The sequence below is a fragment of the Notamacropus eugenii genome, chromosome 4, assembly GCF_028372415.1.
Source record: "Notamacropus eugenii isolate mMacEug1 chromosome 4, mMacEug1.pri_v2, whole genome shotgun sequence".
NCBI classification, from domain to species: Eukaryota; Metazoa; Chordata; class Mammalia; order Diprotodontia; family Macropodidae; genus Notamacropus; species Notamacropus eugenii.
In genome coordinates this window covers 261560821-261581858 of record NC_092875.1, presented here as the reverse complement: position 1 = coordinate 261581858, position 21038 = coordinate 261560821, and the positions used below count along the sequence as shown (strand labels likewise).

At 35.6% G+C, this 21038-nt stretch overlaps 1 protein-coding gene across 3 annotated transcripts in view; it reads left to right on the top strand.

The window, feature by feature from the left end:
- Positions 1-21038, top strand: part of NOL4 (nucleolar protein 4) — a 439542-nt gene that overhangs the window by 115758 nt on the left and 302746 nt on the right. For all 3 annotated transcript variants that reach the window (XM_072604514.1, XM_072604515.1, XM_072604513.1), the window contains exons 3-4: positions 5627-5738; positions 7416-7528. In XM_072604514.1, the coding sequence (XP_072460615.1) occupies positions 5627-5738; positions 7416-7528 (225 nt within the window). The remainder of the gene's footprint in view (positions 1-5626; positions 5739-7415; positions 7529-21038) is intronic.

Sequence of the window (21038 nt, the reverse complement as noted above, 5' to 3'; positions counted from 1 at the left end):
TAGTTACAGAGAATTTGATGATCCTGTCCCAGTGCTTTATTTCCATGTTTATTTCTCTCATAGGAACATATAAGAACAGACAGTGGCATATCTCTTGAATACCTGCTAGAACCAAACAAAAAACCACCAGCAACCCAGAGATAGTTGATTCTCTGATGTAGTAATTCAAGAATTTAAGAATAGTATATTTATTTCTTCTCACTCCCAAAATATGAGGGTATTTGGGGGGTGCATAGTAAAGTACTGTTTCTGCATCAAAGGCATTTTACAGTGATACAGATCTTTTAATTCTAATATAAATTGCTACTATAGAGTAAGGTACAGAAAGTAGCTGCATTTGGCAACAAGATATGTGTATCTTGTATTTTGATACTTTCACTGACTTGATGGTTTCATTTGCATGGGTATTTCTTCTGCTGATGTAGACCATTATCCCTGAATGTCTTCCCTTTCAATGAAATTCTTGTCTGTTTCCTACAGATCTTCCAGAAGGGATTTGCCCATTGGTTTTAGGTCCACATTTTTTTAAATTACCATTTGGATAATCCACCCTGATAATGCTTTACATATAGATTGTCAAATATAAAGCATCATTGTTAACATGCTATAACCTAGATCTGGAATTATGCCAGATGCCAGTTGGCCCTGACGTTGGGAAGTTGAGGCTGGTGGATCACTTGAGTTCAGGAATTCTGAGCTGCAGTAGGGATGAACCAATCAGACTACTTCACTCTCTGATTAACAATATGGTGAGCCCTAAGGAACAAAGGGTCATCAGCCTACCTAAAGAGGGCTGAATCAGTCAAGGTTGGAAAAAGACAGCTGATTAAAGCTTCTGTGCTGATCAAAATTAGAATAGCCCATGAGTGGCTATTGTACTTCTACCCTGGGTGAGCTAAAGAGACCTGATCTGAAAATGAAATAAAGCAAAAATGTATATCGAACATTCATGCCTGCCCACCACTTGTTTTTCTGTTGCTGTTTGGATTTTTTTTAACCATTATAATTATCATATATTCATCACATGTGCTCTATGGTTTGTAATCATCATGAGAAAATTAGTGTTAACTGCAGAACCTCAAATAAAAGTGGATGGCCACATTGAGGGGTAGAGGTAGAGGTGCATTTTGTAATTGCGATTCAGAGGTAATTATTGTTCGGTTACAGATTGGACTTCATGGGTGGGGAACCCTGTGGCCTCAAGGTCACATGTGACTTTCTAGGTCCTTGGGTGAGGCCTTTTGAATGAGTCCAAGTTTTACAGAACAAATTCTTTTATTAAGGGGATCTGTTCTGTGAAGTTTGAATTCAGTCAAAAGACTGCACTTGAGGACCTAGAGGGCGACACATGGCATCGAGGTCGCAGGTCACCTACCCCTGGACTATATAGATTTTGCAGACCCTTCTAACTTTGAAATTCTGTGATTCTGTAATTTTGTGACAGGGATGTTTCTCCCTGCTCAGAGACAGCCAATCCGGGTAATTAAAGGCATTGTACAATTTTCCCAATGCACACTAGTGTGATATCCTCCTCTTCCTCAATTCCTGGCTCCATTCACTCTTCTATGATACTTGTCTAAAATACACGTAATGGTGAACTCGTGTCCGAATCTGCATGACACCATTTAGAGCATGTCAGATTCTTCTCAATGTTTATGTGGTTTTTTTAACCCATTGTAGTACATCTTGAATTATTGCCCCTTCTTTATAGATCTTATCTATGACTACAGTTATATATTCTGTTGGGAGTACAATGGGGAGGTAAAAAATCATATTTTTAAGAAGAGTATCATTACAGTATACTTCCTAACTCACTTATTACTGACCAGGGTACCAACCATTTTTTCTGTTACCCATGCTTGCCATCTAGGTGTTATTTTCCTCTCCTCCTCCCTTTCTCTCATCCCATAATACCATAGCCAATTAGTTTTTAATCTTGTTAAACCTAGGACCCTTCACTCATCCGTAGATGCATATGTGCATGCATGCATGCATCCATATATTCATACACATGTCCATGTGTATAAATGTATGTAAATATACACATACATATACAATATACTTACAGGTATGTATATACACACATGCATACATGTATCTATATACACACATATATAAGTATATACGAATTATTTTTCCTTCATAACATCTCTTATATATGCTCCCATCTCTCCTCTGACACTGCAGTCACCTTGGTACAGGCTCTTCTCATTTCACACCTAAACTTTTGCAATAGTCTGCTAATTGATATAGGTGCCACATCTCTACTTCAATCTTCCTATATTCCTTATCAAATTGATCTTCCTAAAGTGTAGGTCTGACAATGTCACACACATCCCCCTCCCCATTCAGTAAGTTGCGGTGGTTTCCTGTTACCTCAAATATAAAATCCTTCATAACTTGCTTCCTTCCTACCTTTCCAATTTTCTTACACCTTACTTCTCTCCACACACTCTTTCATTCAGTGACACTGGCCTCCTTTCTGTTTCTTGCACACAACAGACACTCCATCTTCCAATTCTGAGAGTTTTTACTTTCTCTCCCTCATACCTAGAACATCATCTCTCCTCATCCTCAACTCTGAGTTTCCCTGGATTCTTTCCCATCTTTTTTTTTTAATCTCAGCTCAAATCCTACCTTCTGCCAAAAGCTTTTCCTAGTTCACCTTCATTTTAATGCCTTCCCTTAGAGATTATTCCCAATTTGTGAGCTCCTTGAGGTAAGGGACTGGTGGTTTGTTTGGGTTTTTTTTTTGCTTTCCATGTATCCCTAGCACTTAGAGTCCTAAGTACCATGTGCCAAACACATAGTAGGTGCTCACTAAATTCTGGTTGAAATGATTTGACTTGACTTTTGGTTATTTTTTTCTTCTTCATATGCATAAAGATGACCTGGTGTTTGAAAAACTAGTAATTCTGAGTCTTCATTGCAATGTTGCCTTATACTGACATCTACTCTCAGAAAATGGAAATAACTCTAAACCAGGAATTAGCCACATATTTCCCTCTTGATGAGAAATTGAGCAGGAGGAGAATTGGATATTTGCTAGACAATTTAAGTGGCTCTCCTTCCCTTGTTATCCATTTCTCTCTGGCCTGGGCAGGAAAAATTGGTGAGGGTAAGTAGCAAGCAAAAGATAGAAATACTGTAAAGGAACAGGAACCCTGGGATAGTAGCAGGTTCAAATGACTTCCCCACATCTAGAGAAGCACTTTCAAAAGAAATGCTTCTGTTAATCAGAATAGACATGGCAATGCTAAGATAGACTCTGTGAATCAATCTCACAAAGAACTATTTATTAAAAATAAACCATTTTTTTCTTTTATTTCTCTCTAAAGCAACTAAAACAAAAGTGGGACTTTGCAGTTACAGTTTTTATGTATTTGCCTCTCATGCATATGTTTTACTAGCTGTAGGGCAAAATATGCTGGTGGGGGGTGGGAGTGTCATGATTGAAAAATGATTTAATGAAAAGAAATTAACTTCAAACTGTGCTAATGGTCAGATGAGTTATACAAACGCGCCAGGTCAAGCCTAAGTCTATTTAGAAAGAGACTGCAGAAAAAATAGTATTGGGAATTACAAGAAAAGGCAAGTAGAGAAGAGGGTCAATGCTATTGAAAGTAATGGAGCTACTCATCAAAATACAGGCTTTACAAGTTCACTTGCTCCCTATGGAGGATTTCTTTTATATGTAAGTGGAACAAAGATTTGATAGGAATGCTTGAAGAAAACAAATGGAGCATGCTTGTCAAACCCAGGGTGCTAATGAATCTATTGGTCAGCCCCATTAGTTTCAATGGACTTAAACTTCAGATATATTAAACTGTCATAAAGGCGTATTGACTGAATGTATGTTGATGACAGTTTTTCAAGTTTGACTTCTGAGAGAGATATTAAAATAGGTTATTGGATACTCCAAACTTTACTCTCCTTTCAATGTAGAAATCAAGTAAGTGTTGTACTTTCTTCTGTATAAAAAGAGAATGAAAACCTGAACTCTATTTTTAAAAAATACTGAACATTTCCTTATTAAATCTCTGATATGAAAACTTGTGGTAAAGTGTCTTCAAAGTGATCCTCTCTCTCAGCCCAAGATGAAAAAAAATTAAAACCACAGAAATATTTTATCCTTAAAATAAAGTCGAGATTAGAGGTTTGACTTTCAGGATTTGAGACAGTATAGACTAAGTTAATTAATTGTAGATTGTTCATAGCGATTTTTATCCTATACTGTTTTTTATCTTTCACTCCTCACCTTTCTTGACCACTGGACACTTGCTGACCAGTGGTATGTAATAAAGAACTCAAACTAATTCTGTCATTTAATTAAAAAACCAAAACAACCATAGTAAGGTAAATATGGGGCTTGAAAAAAGGGATGCCAAAACCACATTTTAATGCATTTTGAATTATCATTTGTTTGTATTATGTGCACCATTGTATCACTCTGTTAATGTGGACAACCAAAAGTTGACCATATCAGTGTTAATGGAGTGGATGGATAGTAACACTGGATTATCTTTTGGTGTATACCTTCCCATCTTTTCTGTTGATTTTAAGTCCATCAGAGCTTATACTGATAATGATGCATGGAACCTGAAATAATTGTGATTCCTTATCTAATTTTAAAATGTAGTTTATACCTTTTAAAAACTCTTTTCTAACCCTTCCTGCTTGTCACAGTGCTAATGAGAGAGGAATGATGTCTGCATCATCTTTCTCAGTAGCCGAGTCCTAGTGAGTGTCTCCTTCATGTAGTGACATTTAGTAATTTATCATATATATGATGATCATATATCATTTTCACATTAGGAAGTCTGTACTTTAATGATAGGGAAAGGTGTTTGAAAAGTTAAGATGTACACATTTGCTATGATAGGAGTGTTAGTTTCTAACCAGTCTGTGGATGATATGCCTATAATTGCGAGCAATCCGTTCTTGATGGTAGAAGGTCAGACACATTTGCTCTGACAAAATTTATGATAGATGATGAACATAAAATATGAATATCTAATGTGAAATATAAAAAGAAGTAGATGGCCAACATGTATTTCCAGGTGTGTCATTTTCTGTGGAATGGAGAAACTCTGGAGAAAATATATTGACAAATGTAAGAGTCTTTATTCACAAAAGATTTATCATTCCTTTACATAAAAGATTATTTTACATGACAAAACAATGAAGATAATGTCAAAGTGCAAAATTAACAATTACTGCTTCTGTTGTGACTCAATTTTTAAAAAATAGAGGTTAAAACTAAGTTATTTTTAGTGGTACCCTAACTATTAAAATATTTCTGGTGAATTTTTTGTTGTTGAGAAAACTACCATACTGCAGACTGTAAATTTTTGCTTTAAAAAATGCAGAACTATAAAAAAAAAAACCTATGCTGATATGACCAATTGCCTCCCCCACCCCCATCACAAATTATCAACCATTAGGTGATACGCAATCAAATTGGATAGATATTTCTTGAAATGATGCATGGTATGCAGTGCATGCTTTCATTGTGCTTTCTGCCATTATGATATAAAGTACCTTATTTGGAAATATAATGATCAGTTCTGTTAAATCATGTTCAATCAACTTATATAATAACACCTATATTTGTGAATCATTTCAGATTTCAGAGAGCTATGCCTTCCTACCGAGAGAAGCGGTGACACGATTTCTAATGAGCTGCTCTGAGTGCCAGAAGAGAATGCATTTAAACCCAGATGGAGCAGATCAGAAAGGTAGCTTCAGAGTCAAATACTGAGATGTAAAGTAATTTTATTCATCATACCAATTTATATCTCCTATTTTAAGTTAGGCTTCATAAAAAACGTGGTAGACTGGAACAATTCAACAAGTCAGATCATCTCATTTATTCCAGTTAGAAGGTAGTGAATCTCAGGTATCCAATTAAAGTGGAGCTCAGCCATGTGTGTTTGTCCTCAGTATAATATATTTGATGAGGATCTTCTGCCATAAATGGATAGGTTTGTTTTTTGGATTTTTTTAACCAAGATGTTTATATGGAAACTTAAAAGTAGGATACCTTTCATTTGCCTGGGTTATTTGTATGGTGTCTTCTATGAAGGTGGAGGCATCAAATATATAACCTTTCTGGTTCCCTTCCATTTCATTTAGTTCATATTTCTTAAGTGAATCAATAGGATTCAGTGAATAAATAGATATTCAACCCAAATCTTTTAATTCTTTGGCTTTTGTTTTCATGTATGGTAATCTAGATATTTGTGATGCATAAATTGCTATGTGAGATCAAGTTAGTTATATTGAGAGATGCACTTGCCCTGATTTATCCCCTAATATACAGAAAGTTCTCAATTTGAGCTAGACCATTGATTTCAGTAGTACAATGAGGAACTCATCAACTCTCACTACTCATTCAGATCAGCACCTGCTTCGCAAGTTAGTCTTAGAGATTTGCCTGAGAATTTAGGTTTCATAAGCAGTATGTGTCAGAGGTTGGTAGCTGGATGGCACAATGAACAGAGGGCCAGGTCTAGAGTCAGAGACCTGAATTCAAATGTGCCCTCAGACACTTAGTAGCTGTGTGACCTGGACAAGTCACTTGGCCCTGTTTGTCTCAGTTTCCTCATCTGTAAAATGAACTGGAGAAGGAACTAGAAAACCACTCTAGTATCTGTTGCCAAAAAACCCTAAAAGAGGTCACCAAAAATTGGACACCACTGAAAACAAACGAACAACATCTGTCTGAGCTGGGATTTGAACCCAACCCTTCCTAACTGAAGTCCTTTTTCTGTCTTCTGTGATATGCTTCCTCTTCAAACAGCATATAAAAATCCCCTCCTTAGAGTGACTCCTTTCCATCTTACACCAAAGGGGTGCATAGGGACTATGCTCCTATATGCAAAGAGAGGGAAAAGGTGAACCCTTTTATGCCACTAGAATAGGATATTTCCCATTATCTAGGCAGCATGATAAATAGAAAAGGTGTAAGGCTTAGAATCAGAAAAAAAAATTTGAAGTGCTTCTGACACTTACCAATTAAGTGGCCATCCAAAAGCAGTCACCCGACTTCTTTTAACCTTAGTTTCCCCATCTGTAAAATAAAGATAATAATTCTTGTACCTTGCCTGACTACTGTGAGGAAAGTACATTGTAAATGGTAATATGATATATGGATGTGCATGATAATGAGAAAGCCAGGATATGAAGTACCCTGGTGACTTGAGAGAGTTAATGAATCACTCTGTGATAATCTATAGTAATTTACATTTGGGAGAATCCGACTAATTTTTTTTTAAAGAACATTTGAGCAATTAACATATGGTGTCTTGGACTGTATTCCAGTAAGACAATTTGAACTTTTGAGAATTGTTGAGCAAATTCAACATAAAGTTATGCAATTAATCCATGTGCCTGAAAAAATACTTTCATTACAGATAATGGGAAACCTCCTACTTTGGTGACCAGCATGATTGATTACAACATGCCAATTACCATGGCCTACATGAAGCACATGAAACTTCAACTCCTCAGCTCCCAGCAAGATGAGGTAAGGACATTGAAATAGCTCAACGTCCTGTGTCATCTTCTAAAAATTATTACAAAATAAGTGTGGGCAATTGGAACTGTTTGTAGTAGCTAGGCTACTTTAAAAATCATAGTTATCATCCATTATAAAATGGTCTTATCAGGGTCATACAGGAAGGAAACCTACTCAACTAAAAATATAGAAGTGGACTAGCAGCCATATGCTAGTTGCTAAGTGACCCTTGCTAATATATCCTTTATTGCTAATAAGCCCTTTACTCTGCTAATAAGCCCTTGCTAACATTCAGAAAGTTGACCTATATTCCATAAAAGGTTCACCAACAGAGATCATGAAGCCAATATATACTTGTCTCTATGGCTGCTTCCAGGAGAATTTTAACTTCTTTCTCTTTTTTCTTTTCCATTGGGATCTCATTTACCTATCATGGTTTCAGCATATGTGCATGTGTGTGTGTGTGTGTGTGTGTGTGTGTGTGTGTGTGTGTGTGTATATATATATATATATATATATGTGTGTGTGTGTGTGTGTGCACCTTGTATATAAATATCCATATATATGTGTGTATCTAGTATACAAGTACAGAAGCACCTAGATTGCTCAGTGAATGGAGTGCTGGACCTGTAGTCAGGAAGACCTGAGCTTGAATCCAGCCTCAGACACTTACTGGCCGTATGACCCTAGACAAGTCACCTAATATCTGTTTGCTTTAATGCACTGCAGAAGGAAATGGCAAGCATCTTCACCAAGGAAACCCATAGACAGTAATGGTGTTCTAGGGCATACAGGGTCACAAAGAGTCAGATAAACTGAACAACTGACAACCAACAACATATAAATACACATATATGTATATGTATATATTTATATTATATATGTGTGTATACATACATACATATGTATGTAATTCAAAGCCCTACATTTCTATTCCACATCTTCTATAGCCCTATGTCTTTCTATAAAATGTCTTCATGTGGTTACCTAAAATGAACATTGAAAGACAAAGGGCTGTATAATCTCTACCTAGTCCCTTAATTTACCTATTTTAGCTATCTTCTCTATTAATTTTAATGAGAATGGCCATTACACAGGAATTTCCTTTACTTTGAAGAAATATTTTTAGGTTCCCACCCTCAAAGCCTTGGTTCAGACATCCATTTTCTTTTAGGTGGATAAATGAAATCTGTCTTTACTTTTAGCATCTTTTCCTTTCAGTGCAATTTATATTATAATTCCCCAGATCATTCAAGAATACCAAAATGCCTCCTGAGCATGCCCATTGTATCTAGAGACTTGGGCCTTGGAATCATGGAGACCTGGTTTTAAGTTTTGTTTCTCATAAATAGTAACTGTGTGACACTGGATGTGTCGCTTTCCTTTTCAATGACCTAGCCAACTCTCAAAGACTAAATGCTACAGATAATTTGAAGTTCTATGTTCCTAGATGGGTATTCCACTGGGAGTACCCTACAAGCATATGTATGCTTATATATAAGGATATAAATGTTTACAACACCCCAAAAGAATGCTGTGAATATTGCCAATTTATGAATTTATCGTAAGTTTGAAAACCATTTGAAAACAATTAAAATCAATAAATATAAATTAAGTACCCACTGTGCTAGGTATTAAAGAGGTGACTAAGTTTTTAGGTAAAACATTGAGGTTTCTTCCCTCAAGGAGTGTACAGTTTAATGGGAAACAAGAAGACAGGTAATTATAATATACAAGTGCATTTGAGAAGTATAAAATGTGAATCTCAGTGTCCTTCTTTGTAAAATTAGGATAGTTCCTCCCTCATTAAATAGGAGAGCCATGAGATAGGGTTTGTGAAAATCCTTTGTAACCATAAAGGTGATATGTAAATGTGAGCTATTATTGACATATCTGGCATTAATTGCTTACAATTAGTACTGAATCTGCTTAATTATAACCTTTTTGGACACCTGCATTCTTGCTATTACATGCAGAGAAATCCTTTGAAATAAAAAACTTTTAATTACCTCTGTTATTCCAAGAAACGTTCAGGAGAAACCAAATCTTATATTATTAGAGATTAAGTAAAGTTAATCTTTTATTTACTATGGGCCTCTCTATTCAGTAATGAGAAGCACAAATATTCTTTTTTTTTCCCCTTTGTGCTCACTACTAGTGTAGGCAGGGGTTAAAAAAAGTATCCTAGAAATATCTACAGAACACATGTCTTAAAAGTAACATTTAAATGAAAAGTTACTAAAGATTAAACACATATTTATTGAATATTTACTACGTGCAAAGCATTGCATTAAAAGAACTGGGGCTACTGAACTCATCATGCAACCCAAACTGCTCTCTCCAAAGTTTCCAAAGATTACCTTAATTGACAGATCTAATGTCCCTTTCTCAATCATCGTCCTTCTGGATTGACCTGCAGCTTTTTGACTCTGTTAATTACCCTCTTCTGGAGATTCTTTTCTCTACCGGTTCTTCTTCTACCTGTGTGATTGTTCTTTCTGTTTCCTTTGTTGGATCTTCATCCATATCCTATCTACTAACAGTGAAGGTCCACAAAGCTCTGTCCTGGTCATCTTGCCTTTTCCCTCTTTATATATTATTTCTTTTGGTGATGTCATGAGTTCTTATGGTTTCACTTATCATCTCTATACAGATGACTTTCATCTTTTTGTCTAGCTCTAATCTTTTGACTTACATCTCCAACTGCCTTTAGACACCTTGAACTGGATGTCCCATAGACATCTTAGACACATCACCAAAACTGAACTCATCATCTTTTCTCCCAAACCCTTCCTCTTCTGAATTTCCTTATTATCACCACGAGGATCCTCTTCCTCCCTGTCACCCAGGCTGGGAACTTAGATGTCATCCTTGAGTCCTTACTCTTTCTAACTCTACCCCCTCCCCCAAGTACAATCAGTGGTCAAGTTCTATCATTTCGCTAGCTGTCCCCCATACTTGGAACACTGTCCTCCCTCCTCTGGATGATACTATGGTTCAATGGACTTGATCTACCAGACAGAAATTGTGACTAAGAAGTGAGGTCAAGCTGGAGAAACATGCTTGATAGAGAGTCACAAGGATCTGGTTATGTTCACTATTTTCATTAATAAGACAGACCATGACAAGGATACTATGCTTATCAAATTTACTGTTGACACAAAACTGCAGGGAATAGTTAATAATAACTAATAGGCTGGATAACAGAATCAACATCCAAAATCAACAGGCCATCATCTATTAAGAGAAAATTTAATAGCAATAAACATAAAGACATTGACTGAAAACAAAAAAAAACCCAATTTCACAAGTAAAGAATAGGAAAGACATGATGAGGTAATTTGGTAGTAAAATCTTTAGCCAATCTGACTCTTCATCCATCAACAAATAACTTACTTTTATTAAGTACCTATCACTGAATGTCTTAGGAGTTATGCTAAACACTGGAGAAACAAATAAAAATGAAATATTACTTGCCCTCAAGGAACTTACTGTCTAAGAGGTGACAACATATAAATATTTAAGGATATACAGTATATTTACAAAATAAATACAAAGTAGTTTGGAAAGGAAGGGTGTGAGCAGTTGGGAAAGATTAGAAATGCAAACTTAAAATGTCAGCAGTGTCACCTGTTTGGCAAGACAGTTTAGTCTTAGAATACATTAACAAAATCGTCTATCTTGAATGAATGAAATTATGGTCTTGCTATATTCTGCCCTGGCCAGACTATATCTTCCATATTGATTTTAGCTTTAGTTGCCACATTTTATGAAGGATCGGGAATAGGGATAATGATGGTGAAGGGACTGAAAACTGTGTGATAATACAGGAGGATCAGTCAAAGGATGAAAACATATTTGCCTTGGAAGAGAGAAGAGTTAAGGTGAACAGGAGAGTTGGTTTGTCCAGTTGTTCTTAGTTGTATCCAACTCTCTATGACCACAGTTGGGGTTTTCTTGGTAAAGATACTGAAGTGACTTGCCATTTCCTTTTCCACCTCATTTTGCAGATAAGGAAATGAGGCAAACAAAGTTCAGCAAGTAGTCCAGGGTCACATGTCTGAAACTAGACTTGAGTTCAGGTCTTCCTGACTCTAGGCCTGGCACTCTATCCTTTGTGCCACCAGTATTTGAAGGGCTATTGCAGGAAAGAGGAGCTAGGCTTAATTTGATTGGTCCCAAAGGGCAAAATCAAGAAATAGGAAAGTAGAAATTTCTAAAAAGTATATTTTAACTTGATGTCAAAAATTTTTCCTTAAAGATTAGAGATGTCTAAAAGTGGAACCAGTTGCTTTTTGATTATTTTCTTATAGGATCATAGATTTAGAGCTTGCCAGGACCTTACGGATTGTTCAGTCCCAGGAGTGGAGAACCCACACCTGATCCAGTCTAATTTTACAGATAAGCAAACTAATACCAGTAGAGGCTGACCTGCCCAAAGTAACACAGGTAATAAGAACGAGAGCCAAAATGTGAACATACAGGTCTTCTGACTCAACAGAACGAAATCTGAAATGAAAGCAATAGGGGAAAAGGAATAAGTATTTATTAAGCACCTACCACATGTGAGGCACTGTGCTAAGTACTTTACAAATATTATCTGTTTAATTTGACCTCTGAGATCTTTTCCAATTTTGAGATTTTGTCGTGTTCTGATGCTGTGTTTTAGCCATGATCTTTGACCTCAGGAAATTTAAAATATATTAAGGACAATAAAAATTTCGGACTTTGGTATTAACAGAAAGGAGACCAAGAAAATATTAATAGCTACCAACCCACATATATGACTACTTTCTCACCTCTATAAAATTTTCATAAGGATAATCTCTCCATGCATCGAGGGCATCCTTGATGAAAGTGTGAGAAGAGACAGGTAGGATTTTGTTGAAAATATTCATTGATATTCATGATCATGGTCACAACATTGACTGAAAATTTAAAAAGAAAGTAATACTCTCCTATTCTATTGCTTGGGCAGCTAGGTGGCACTGTGGATAGAGCACTGGCCCTGGAATCAGGAGGACCTGAATTCAAATCTAGACCCACACACTTACAGCTGAGTGACCCTGGGAAAGTCATTTAACTCTGTTTTCCTCAGTTTACTCATCTGTAAAATGAGCTGAAGAAGGAAGTGACAAACTATTCCAGTGTCTGCCAAGAAAACCCCCAAAATAGGGTCACAAAGAGTTAAACAACTGAAATGACTCAACAAATGCTCCATTTAATGATATTTTAAAAAAGAAGCATTTCATATAGTTGAGTAAAACACTACTCTAATTAGGTATTTGTGTACATATTTTAAAATTACAGAATATTCTTTGAAATATATAGCAACAGATAGTTTTGCTTAATGTTTCTGTTAATATCAAGTGATATAGAAAACATGAACATGCATAGTTTACTTCGTAAGATGTACAACACAGAGTTCAAATATAGCAGTGATTCACTATATATAGTGAAATCTTCTGGTCCTCTTGTTTACCAAAGAAAATGTGCTGTTTGTAAGTTCTAAGACATTGAAGAGTCTCCTAAATGAGAATTGTAAACATTCAGAATTTGGATTACTATCCACACAAGCAGTTGTTGTTTGTCCTTTGTCCTCAAAAAGCACCACAGATAGCATGAGAGAGGTGATGCCCTGACATACAAGTGAATTGGATGTAAGTGAGGGAAGGCTGAGCCAAGTCACCAGCCTCATTTTCTGCTCCAGAGCCATCTGGGTCCAGTGGCAAGATAGAGATCAGGATGACTGGAGATGGTCCCAGATGCAGTGGGAGACCTGCATTTTTAAGCTAAGATCTTTAACAGATCTCAGTTTGACAGGCAACACATCATTCTGTCTCTCATAATTACCAATAAAAGTCTTCATTTTAAAAAGTCTATACTTTTAATAGCTTTTATTTTAACTCAAATTGTTAACTCATTTTTGTTGTTGAGTCATTTTTCAATTATATTCAACTCTTTGTGATCCCTTTTTGGAGTTTTCTTGGCAAAAATACTGGAGTGGTTTGCCAATTCCTTCTCCAGATCATTTCTGCAGATCCAGAGGAAAGTAAGGGTGATAAGACTAATGATTGTCTGAGACCATTTTTGAACTCAGATCTCCCTGACTCTGGGCACAGTGCTCTGTCTGCTGAGCCCCTCCAAGTGCCTATTAACTCATTAATATGTTCTTAATAGAATTCTAAAATTTTTCTGTGTGTGTGTATATATGTGTGTGTGTGTGTGTGTGTGTGTGTGTGTGTGTATGTATGCATATATATAAGTCAACTGCAAGCCATGTCATCATCTTGATGTCATGGTCCTCTTCGAGAATGAAGGACAAATACAACAACACATATATGCTTATTATACATATGTACATACATTTTGCACAAATGTGTGTTTTACACGTACATATATGAGCCCTGAATAAAACCTTTCTCTCTACTTGAGTGAGCTGCATTTTAAGAATGCCCTTGCAAATTTGTTTGACTGATAGGTCCTGTCAAATGACTACTCATATATGAAAGATAGAGTTTATGTAATTTTTTCCTTAATATTTTTATTATATTTTTTACCAGATGACTCCTTATAAATTAAGAAATAAGTGGTTAGCCAAGCTCTGAGTTAGGTTCATCAAAGAAAGTGAGGAAAAATTAATTTGCGTAACTAAAAAAAAGCAAAATTTTTTTTGATTCATTAAACAATTTCAAATAACGGATTTCAATTATTTCATGAAGTGAATGGAAACTGTCAAATTATTTGTAGCAATCTCATCTAGTGATGTGTTTTTTTCTCTTCCAAAAAGTGAGGATATCAACATGGTGCCAGTGGAGCTGTGGCCACATGCTGAGTCCTTCTGGCTACTCAAAGTCAGCAACATGTTAAAAGCAAAAATAAATCCCTTCCTGTCACTAAATAGTTAGACCTCTGATTTTTGAATTGTGAAAAAACAAAACAAAACAAAACAAAGCATGCTTGTATTTCTAAGTGACCAGATTTCTTCATTGATTAGAGTTTTATCTTAAAGAAAATAAAAATCGAAAGCATCAGCCTGGTGTAGCAATGATGCTCATCACCAGACGACTGACATAATTTGCTGTGTAAATAGCTTAATTATCACTGAATAGTAATTTTATTGAAAATAATGAAAGGTATATGCAGCTTTTGTTGAGGAATGAAAATGGAACTAAATCCTTGAGTGTGTTCCTTTGAGAGACAAGTAGGTTTCCGTGAGTGTAGTACAATTCAGGTGGAGGTAAGATGAAAGTCAACAAAATTGCATTGAGACATAAGTGTCCAAGTAGACAAACATGATGAGTTTCTTTATCTCTTCTCTTGCCATTTATTCATTCTGCAGTATAGCTGCTGGATAATATTGATTCTATATAGTTGTTCCATTATAAAATAAATGAGATAAAAATGTATGATTAAATACTAACCACATAGGTAGACATATATGTGTGTCTTTAGGTGTATAGAAACATAAAGCTGTATGTATATATGGATTCTTATTCAATTTGGGAGTTGATGTGGAAGAGTTTGACCAGTTATCTCATCAATATAGAGTGTGCTTGATAAGGTAATATAACAAAGCATAGTGACAATTTGTTTTGCAATCTGTAGTCTCAGAGAGTAGCCAGAGGCAAAGGAATACTGAAAGTTTAAAAGACTTGCATAGGGCCACATAGCCAACATGTATTAGAGAAGATAATTTGAGTATGCACATTCACATGTAAATATCTAATTACAGGATGCTTTTTATCAAATATAGCTAGAAAACATGTGTTCCCTTGAATTATTTATACTGGTAAATGTTATTATAAAGATTATATTTCATTTTACAGGTATGCCTTAGAGATACTGTGAGTTGGGTTCCATAGCACCAAAACAGAGCAAGTATTGCAATAAAGCAATCACACGAATTGTTTTGTTTTCCAGTGCATATAAAAGTTATATTTCTGCTAAGCTATAGTCTGTTAAGTATGCAATAGTATTATGTCTAAAAAAAGAATTTTCATACATTAATTTAAAAAATACTTTATTGCTAAAAATGCAAAGTTCATTTGAGCCTTCAGTGAGTCAATCTTTTTGCTGGTGGAGGGTCTTGCCTTTATGTTGATAGCTGCTAATTGATCAAGGTGGTGGTTGCTGAAGGTTGGGTGTAGCTGTGGCACTTTCTTAAAATAACACAACTACGAAGTTCCTGCATTGATTGACTCTTCCTTTCACTTGAACACTTAGAGACTATTGTAGAATTATTAATTGGCCTAATTTCAATATTGTGTTTCAGGGAATAGGGAGGCCTGAAGAGAAGGAGAGAGACTGGAATGGCCTGTGGGGAAACAGTCAGAATTAAGTTCTCTGTCTTATGTAGCTCCCCCCCTCCAAAAATTACAATAGTAACACCCAAGATCACTGATCACAGATCATCGTAACAGATTTAATAATAATGAAAAAGTTTCAAATATTGTGAGAATTACCAACATGTGACACAGAGACACAGTGTGCGCACATGCTGTTGGAAAAATGGTGCCTGTACACTTGTATGATGCAACTGCCACAAACTTTCAGTTTGTAAAAAACATAATATATGCAAAGAGTAGTAAAGCAAAGCACAGTAAAACTATATAGGCCTATGTAAGGCACTTTAAGGCTTAAAAAACATTTTTCTTACAACACAAAACAACTTTGTTACGTAGTGTAAGAATTATTATCTCTATTTTACATAGTATGAGACTGCTGATATTTATGCAGCTGGTAAGTGTTAAAATGGGGATGTATACTGAGGTCTCTTGGCTCCCAATCTCTTCTATTTTATTCTCAATATTCTTTCTAGTATACTATACTATCTGTTGGGTTAGTTTTTGTGGGGGTTTTTTTGTTTGGTTGGTTTTTTACATCTGCAAGACTAACACAAACTCATGTTGCATTAATAGTGACACAGTGTCCAAAATGAGGAAGGTGAGTGTACCAATGTACTCTGCCTTGGTCAGAGTTCTGAAACATTGTGTTCAGTTCTTGGTATCACCTTATGAATCATGTTAAGAAACTGGAAAGATTCTGAAGTGTTCTGGGACCAGCCCAGATGGGCTCTGAGAGCCAGCTGTTCACCTTTCATTGTGATCATTTACACCTCAGAAATTAGCAAACACTATAAATCAGGGCTTGATTTATTGTTTTGGTGAATGCCTAGATTTAAGAACGTGAAGGAGAAAATGTTGATAGTGTAGATTAAACTTTGAAGTGTGTCGTGAATACATTTATCCCCCTTGACAGTTAGTGGTTAAACATTCCTAAAAGCATTATGGAAGAAGGTGAGCAGGATAGTTTAGGGAACTGAAGACCACGGTACATAAAGGCTGATGAAAGTATTTATCCTAGAGATAAGAAAATTTACTGGGAGCATGCTGATTCTCTCCAAGTATTTGAAGGTTGGTGATGTAAAAGAATAAATTTGGATTGTCTGGCCCCAGAATGCCAAGTTAGGAGCAGTGGGGTAGAAGTTGCAGGGAAGCAGAATCTATATTTACATAAAGAAAAACTTCCTATAAATTAGAGCTGTCCAAAAGGGAAACAGATTGTCTCAGGAGGTAATACATTCCTTCTCACTAAAAATCTTCAAGTAGATCCTGGATGGTCACTTGTTAGGAAGGTTGGAGGGGGGATTTCTGTTTGAGGTCTTTTTCGAATCTGAGATTCTGTGAAGAGACACCACAGTGGACTATTTGTCATCATATTTGTGGTTATAAGATTTGAACTGCATAAATAAAAACTTTCAAAAAGAAATAGGTTGCCATTTTATATGTGGAATCTGCTTTCACAAACATTTTCGAATGGGGAATAAGAAGCCTTGAGATTGACTTCATGTCAGGACACCCACGTTCTGGTTCTGGTTCTGCCACAAACTAGTTATGTGACCATAGGTAAGTCAAATAACAGTTGTGTGTCTCAGTTTCCTCATTTGTTAAATGAAGGCATCAGATGTTTTCTCATGTCCTTTTCTTCTCTGAAAGATTAAAAGATTTAAAGATGAAAGGAACCTTTACAGATGATTAGTCAGAATCACATAGAATCCCAGAATCTCTGAATCAGCATCTCTTGAGACCATCTTCTCCCACCTACTGTTGAAGAATACCCTCTGCTATATCTCCAACAAGTGATCATCCAGTCTCTGTATGCAGACATTTAGTAGGAGGGCGCCACTGAACCCTGAAGCAGTGGGTAATTTTTATTGTTATTTTTAATACATTTTTTTTCACATGAGAAAATGAGGCCCCAGGGGAGGAAGTGACTTGTACAAGGTGCACAGCTAGGAAGCTAGAAGAGGAACTTCCTGGTCCCATCAAGATATCTAACTTCTAGTCTATTCATTTGAAAGACTACTTTAAAATTTAGTATATTTGTCTCATCATCTTTCTTTAAATGTGAAAAAGGTAGTAAGCCAGTTATTCAAAATGAAAGAATAATTTTATGACTCTATTGTTTGAGTCAGTATGAAGACCAAACTGGAGATAAAGGTCCAGAAGTTTCCTCCTATTGTCACATTTGACTATATCCTTTGATTTTTTTCTAAGTATTATAGAAAATATCATTTCCACTATGCTTTTGTGTTTAGCATATATTTGCCACTTTTAAATAAAAGACAATTCTTAAATTAGTAAATAGTTGGAAAATATGATGCATTGACTTGGAATTTTTATTACTTCACTTTAAAATGCATATCAATAGCATAATTAACATTTTTGAGTAATGAGTAAGATTATTAAAGGTGAATAATCATCATAGATAATCAGAGTGGAAATATTTAAAATAAAGTTGCAACTCACGGTGCATGAATGAGAAAGATGATAGATGAGAAAGGTTTTTTTTTTTTAATTTTACAAAAAATAATTCTAGATAAGTCATAGGTTACTATAGAGATTTTTGCTGGAAGTTCCATTTTTTCCTATAGTACCTAACTTTTGGCACTACCATAAGCTATACCCGCAGGATGTAGTTACTTCCATTTTTGTTTCTTAGCATTTATTGAGTGCTTCAATATGTTGAACTCTGTGCAAACTTTCACAGTCATGCATGCAGCATGCAAATGCAATAGAAATACATGCCAATTTTAATTTCAATTTTCTTTGTGTGTATTTTTTAAATTTATAGTGAGGCAATATAGTGTACAGAAATGAATATGAAGGTTGAAGTCAAGGGATCTTGGGTCGTATAATGGTTCCAATACTTAGTAGCCATGTAAACATGGACAAAGTGATTAATTTCTTTGGTCCTCAGTTTCCTTTTCTGTAAAATGAGGAAGTTATATTAGATGTCCTCTAAGATCCCTCCCACCTTAAAAATATGTGATTCTATAATGTTCTTTAACCTCTCTGAAGTTCAGTTTCCTCTTCTGTAAAATGAGGATTATATTAAACAATCTAGGTTGTTGTGAAGAAATCACTCTGAAAAACTTAAAGCATTATATCAACATAGGTTTTTAAAAGAAAGTTTTTAAGACAGTTTTGTTACTGAGCCCTCTCCTATGGCACATTGTTTTATTTTATTTAATATTATAGGATAAACCAAAACTTCGTTCATAACAAATTTAGTTTCATTTTTTCTGTAGAAAAACGAATCCCTGGCATTATGGTACACGTATTTGTAAAGAACAACCACAGTAGCTTTTCCTACGCAATAGTACCTTTTGTTGTCCTTATGTTACCATCTGAGTGGACATTTTCCCATAGATCATGAAACTTTCTAGAATATTAATTTGCTATCTTTACTGACAAAACCACCTCTAACTACTCTAAATCTTTTCTACAATTGATCAAGTCATCTTTGTGCTTTAATTATTGTCTTTCAATGTGAATATAGAGAAAAAGAGACCAGAAAAAAAAGCTCCCTAACTTGCATGCTTGATGCATTAGGGAGCACAGATGGATTTAGGGTTATAGACCATCTATAGATAAGATCACAAGTGTAGTTATATAGGCTTAATAATGACAGTTCTTTTGTCACAGGTTTATCATATTAAACAGTTGCTCCCTGTTATAAAGACCTTTTCAAACCCTAGAATTTCTTCTAGATGCTTCTTAATAGGGTTATGGTCGACATCCTAGCCCACCTGTATCCATTGTCCTAGTACTCAAATGATCAATTAGTTTTAGCTTCCCCTTCCTTTTGTTCTCTGGAGGAGCATAGGCTTTTGTTGTTGAGTCCTAGTGTGATTTCGGTCACCTCCTGGCTAAAATAGTGCTATCTTCAAAGTCACTTTCCTCAACAATTTAACTGACTTTGTTTCTGGAACTGCCTTGGGGATCCCATTTTCTGTATCTACCCATCTCTGTAGATAGAAATGTCTATCTATCTGTCTGTGTATCTGTCTATATTTTTCTATCATCTGTTTATCATCTATCATCTATCTGTCTGTCTCTTGATCCTTCCATCTATCTTCTATCTATCTAACTTCGATCTATCTTTTCTCCAACCTTGGATGTATTTTTGTCCTTCAATAGATCATGTACATTGCTCATATTCTGCAGTCCCAAATCCTGGATGTCATGTCCTTTTTGTTATGTTCCTTGATCAGCTAATTCTAATAACTCTATCTCTCACTTTGAACTTTAAATTTATCAAGCTGAATTCTCTCTGCTTTTTTTAATTTAAAAATGTTCTTCACCTTTTCACAGCATGCCCTTCATTTCTACCTCTTTTTCTCTCATAGGAATAATCCCAGTTCCCCCAACTCTCTCATAACCACATATAGATCTATGTTTGTAATACCAATACCCAAATTTGTGGATTCACATGGCAAATTTCTAGGTTGAAGGAAACTCCCACTGGCTTCTAATTCTTCAAAAGAGTTGTAATTCACTATTGTACCCTTCCATGGATATGAAGTGTAACTTCTCCGTGTCTTAGGAGGTAGCATCATTATTTTTGGTAGTCAACATAAATTATCATGTAGTAGCTGGCCTTTTGGTGATGAACCTTTCCAAACTTAGCTTAACTTGTGTGACCCATACCTGACTTCATAAAATCTGTCACACCTGTGTTCAGCCAGCATAATTCCAAAGACTAGGTCACTCCCCAAACAACCATGATTAGACATAAGAGTAGGACTTTTCTAAAAGAGCATTCCATTCCACTCGTATATATTGAGCACCTACTATGATTTACATTTAGAATTTAACAGAGAAACCTCGAGATAGCCCTTCATTTGCATTTTAATACATAACTAGGAGAGTTCTGTAATTTACAATGTCAAGACTGGTGGATTTTACTACAAAATATTTTACCCTGTGATATAAATACAAACTGCTAAACTAGACCTTTAAGATGACTAGGTAGATCTATTCTATATCTTCTCTCCCAATCAATCCCAGTTTATCCCCTCTTTGATGGTTAAGGATAGCTCACTGCATGTTCTCTCTCCCTTCTCTGAGCTTTTCCTTGAATCATTCCTAATGTGTGAAAAAGCCTCCACCTTTTTGTCAACCAAAGTACAAATCTTTCTTTCACTTTAAGTTTTAACTTAAGCTTTCCTTCC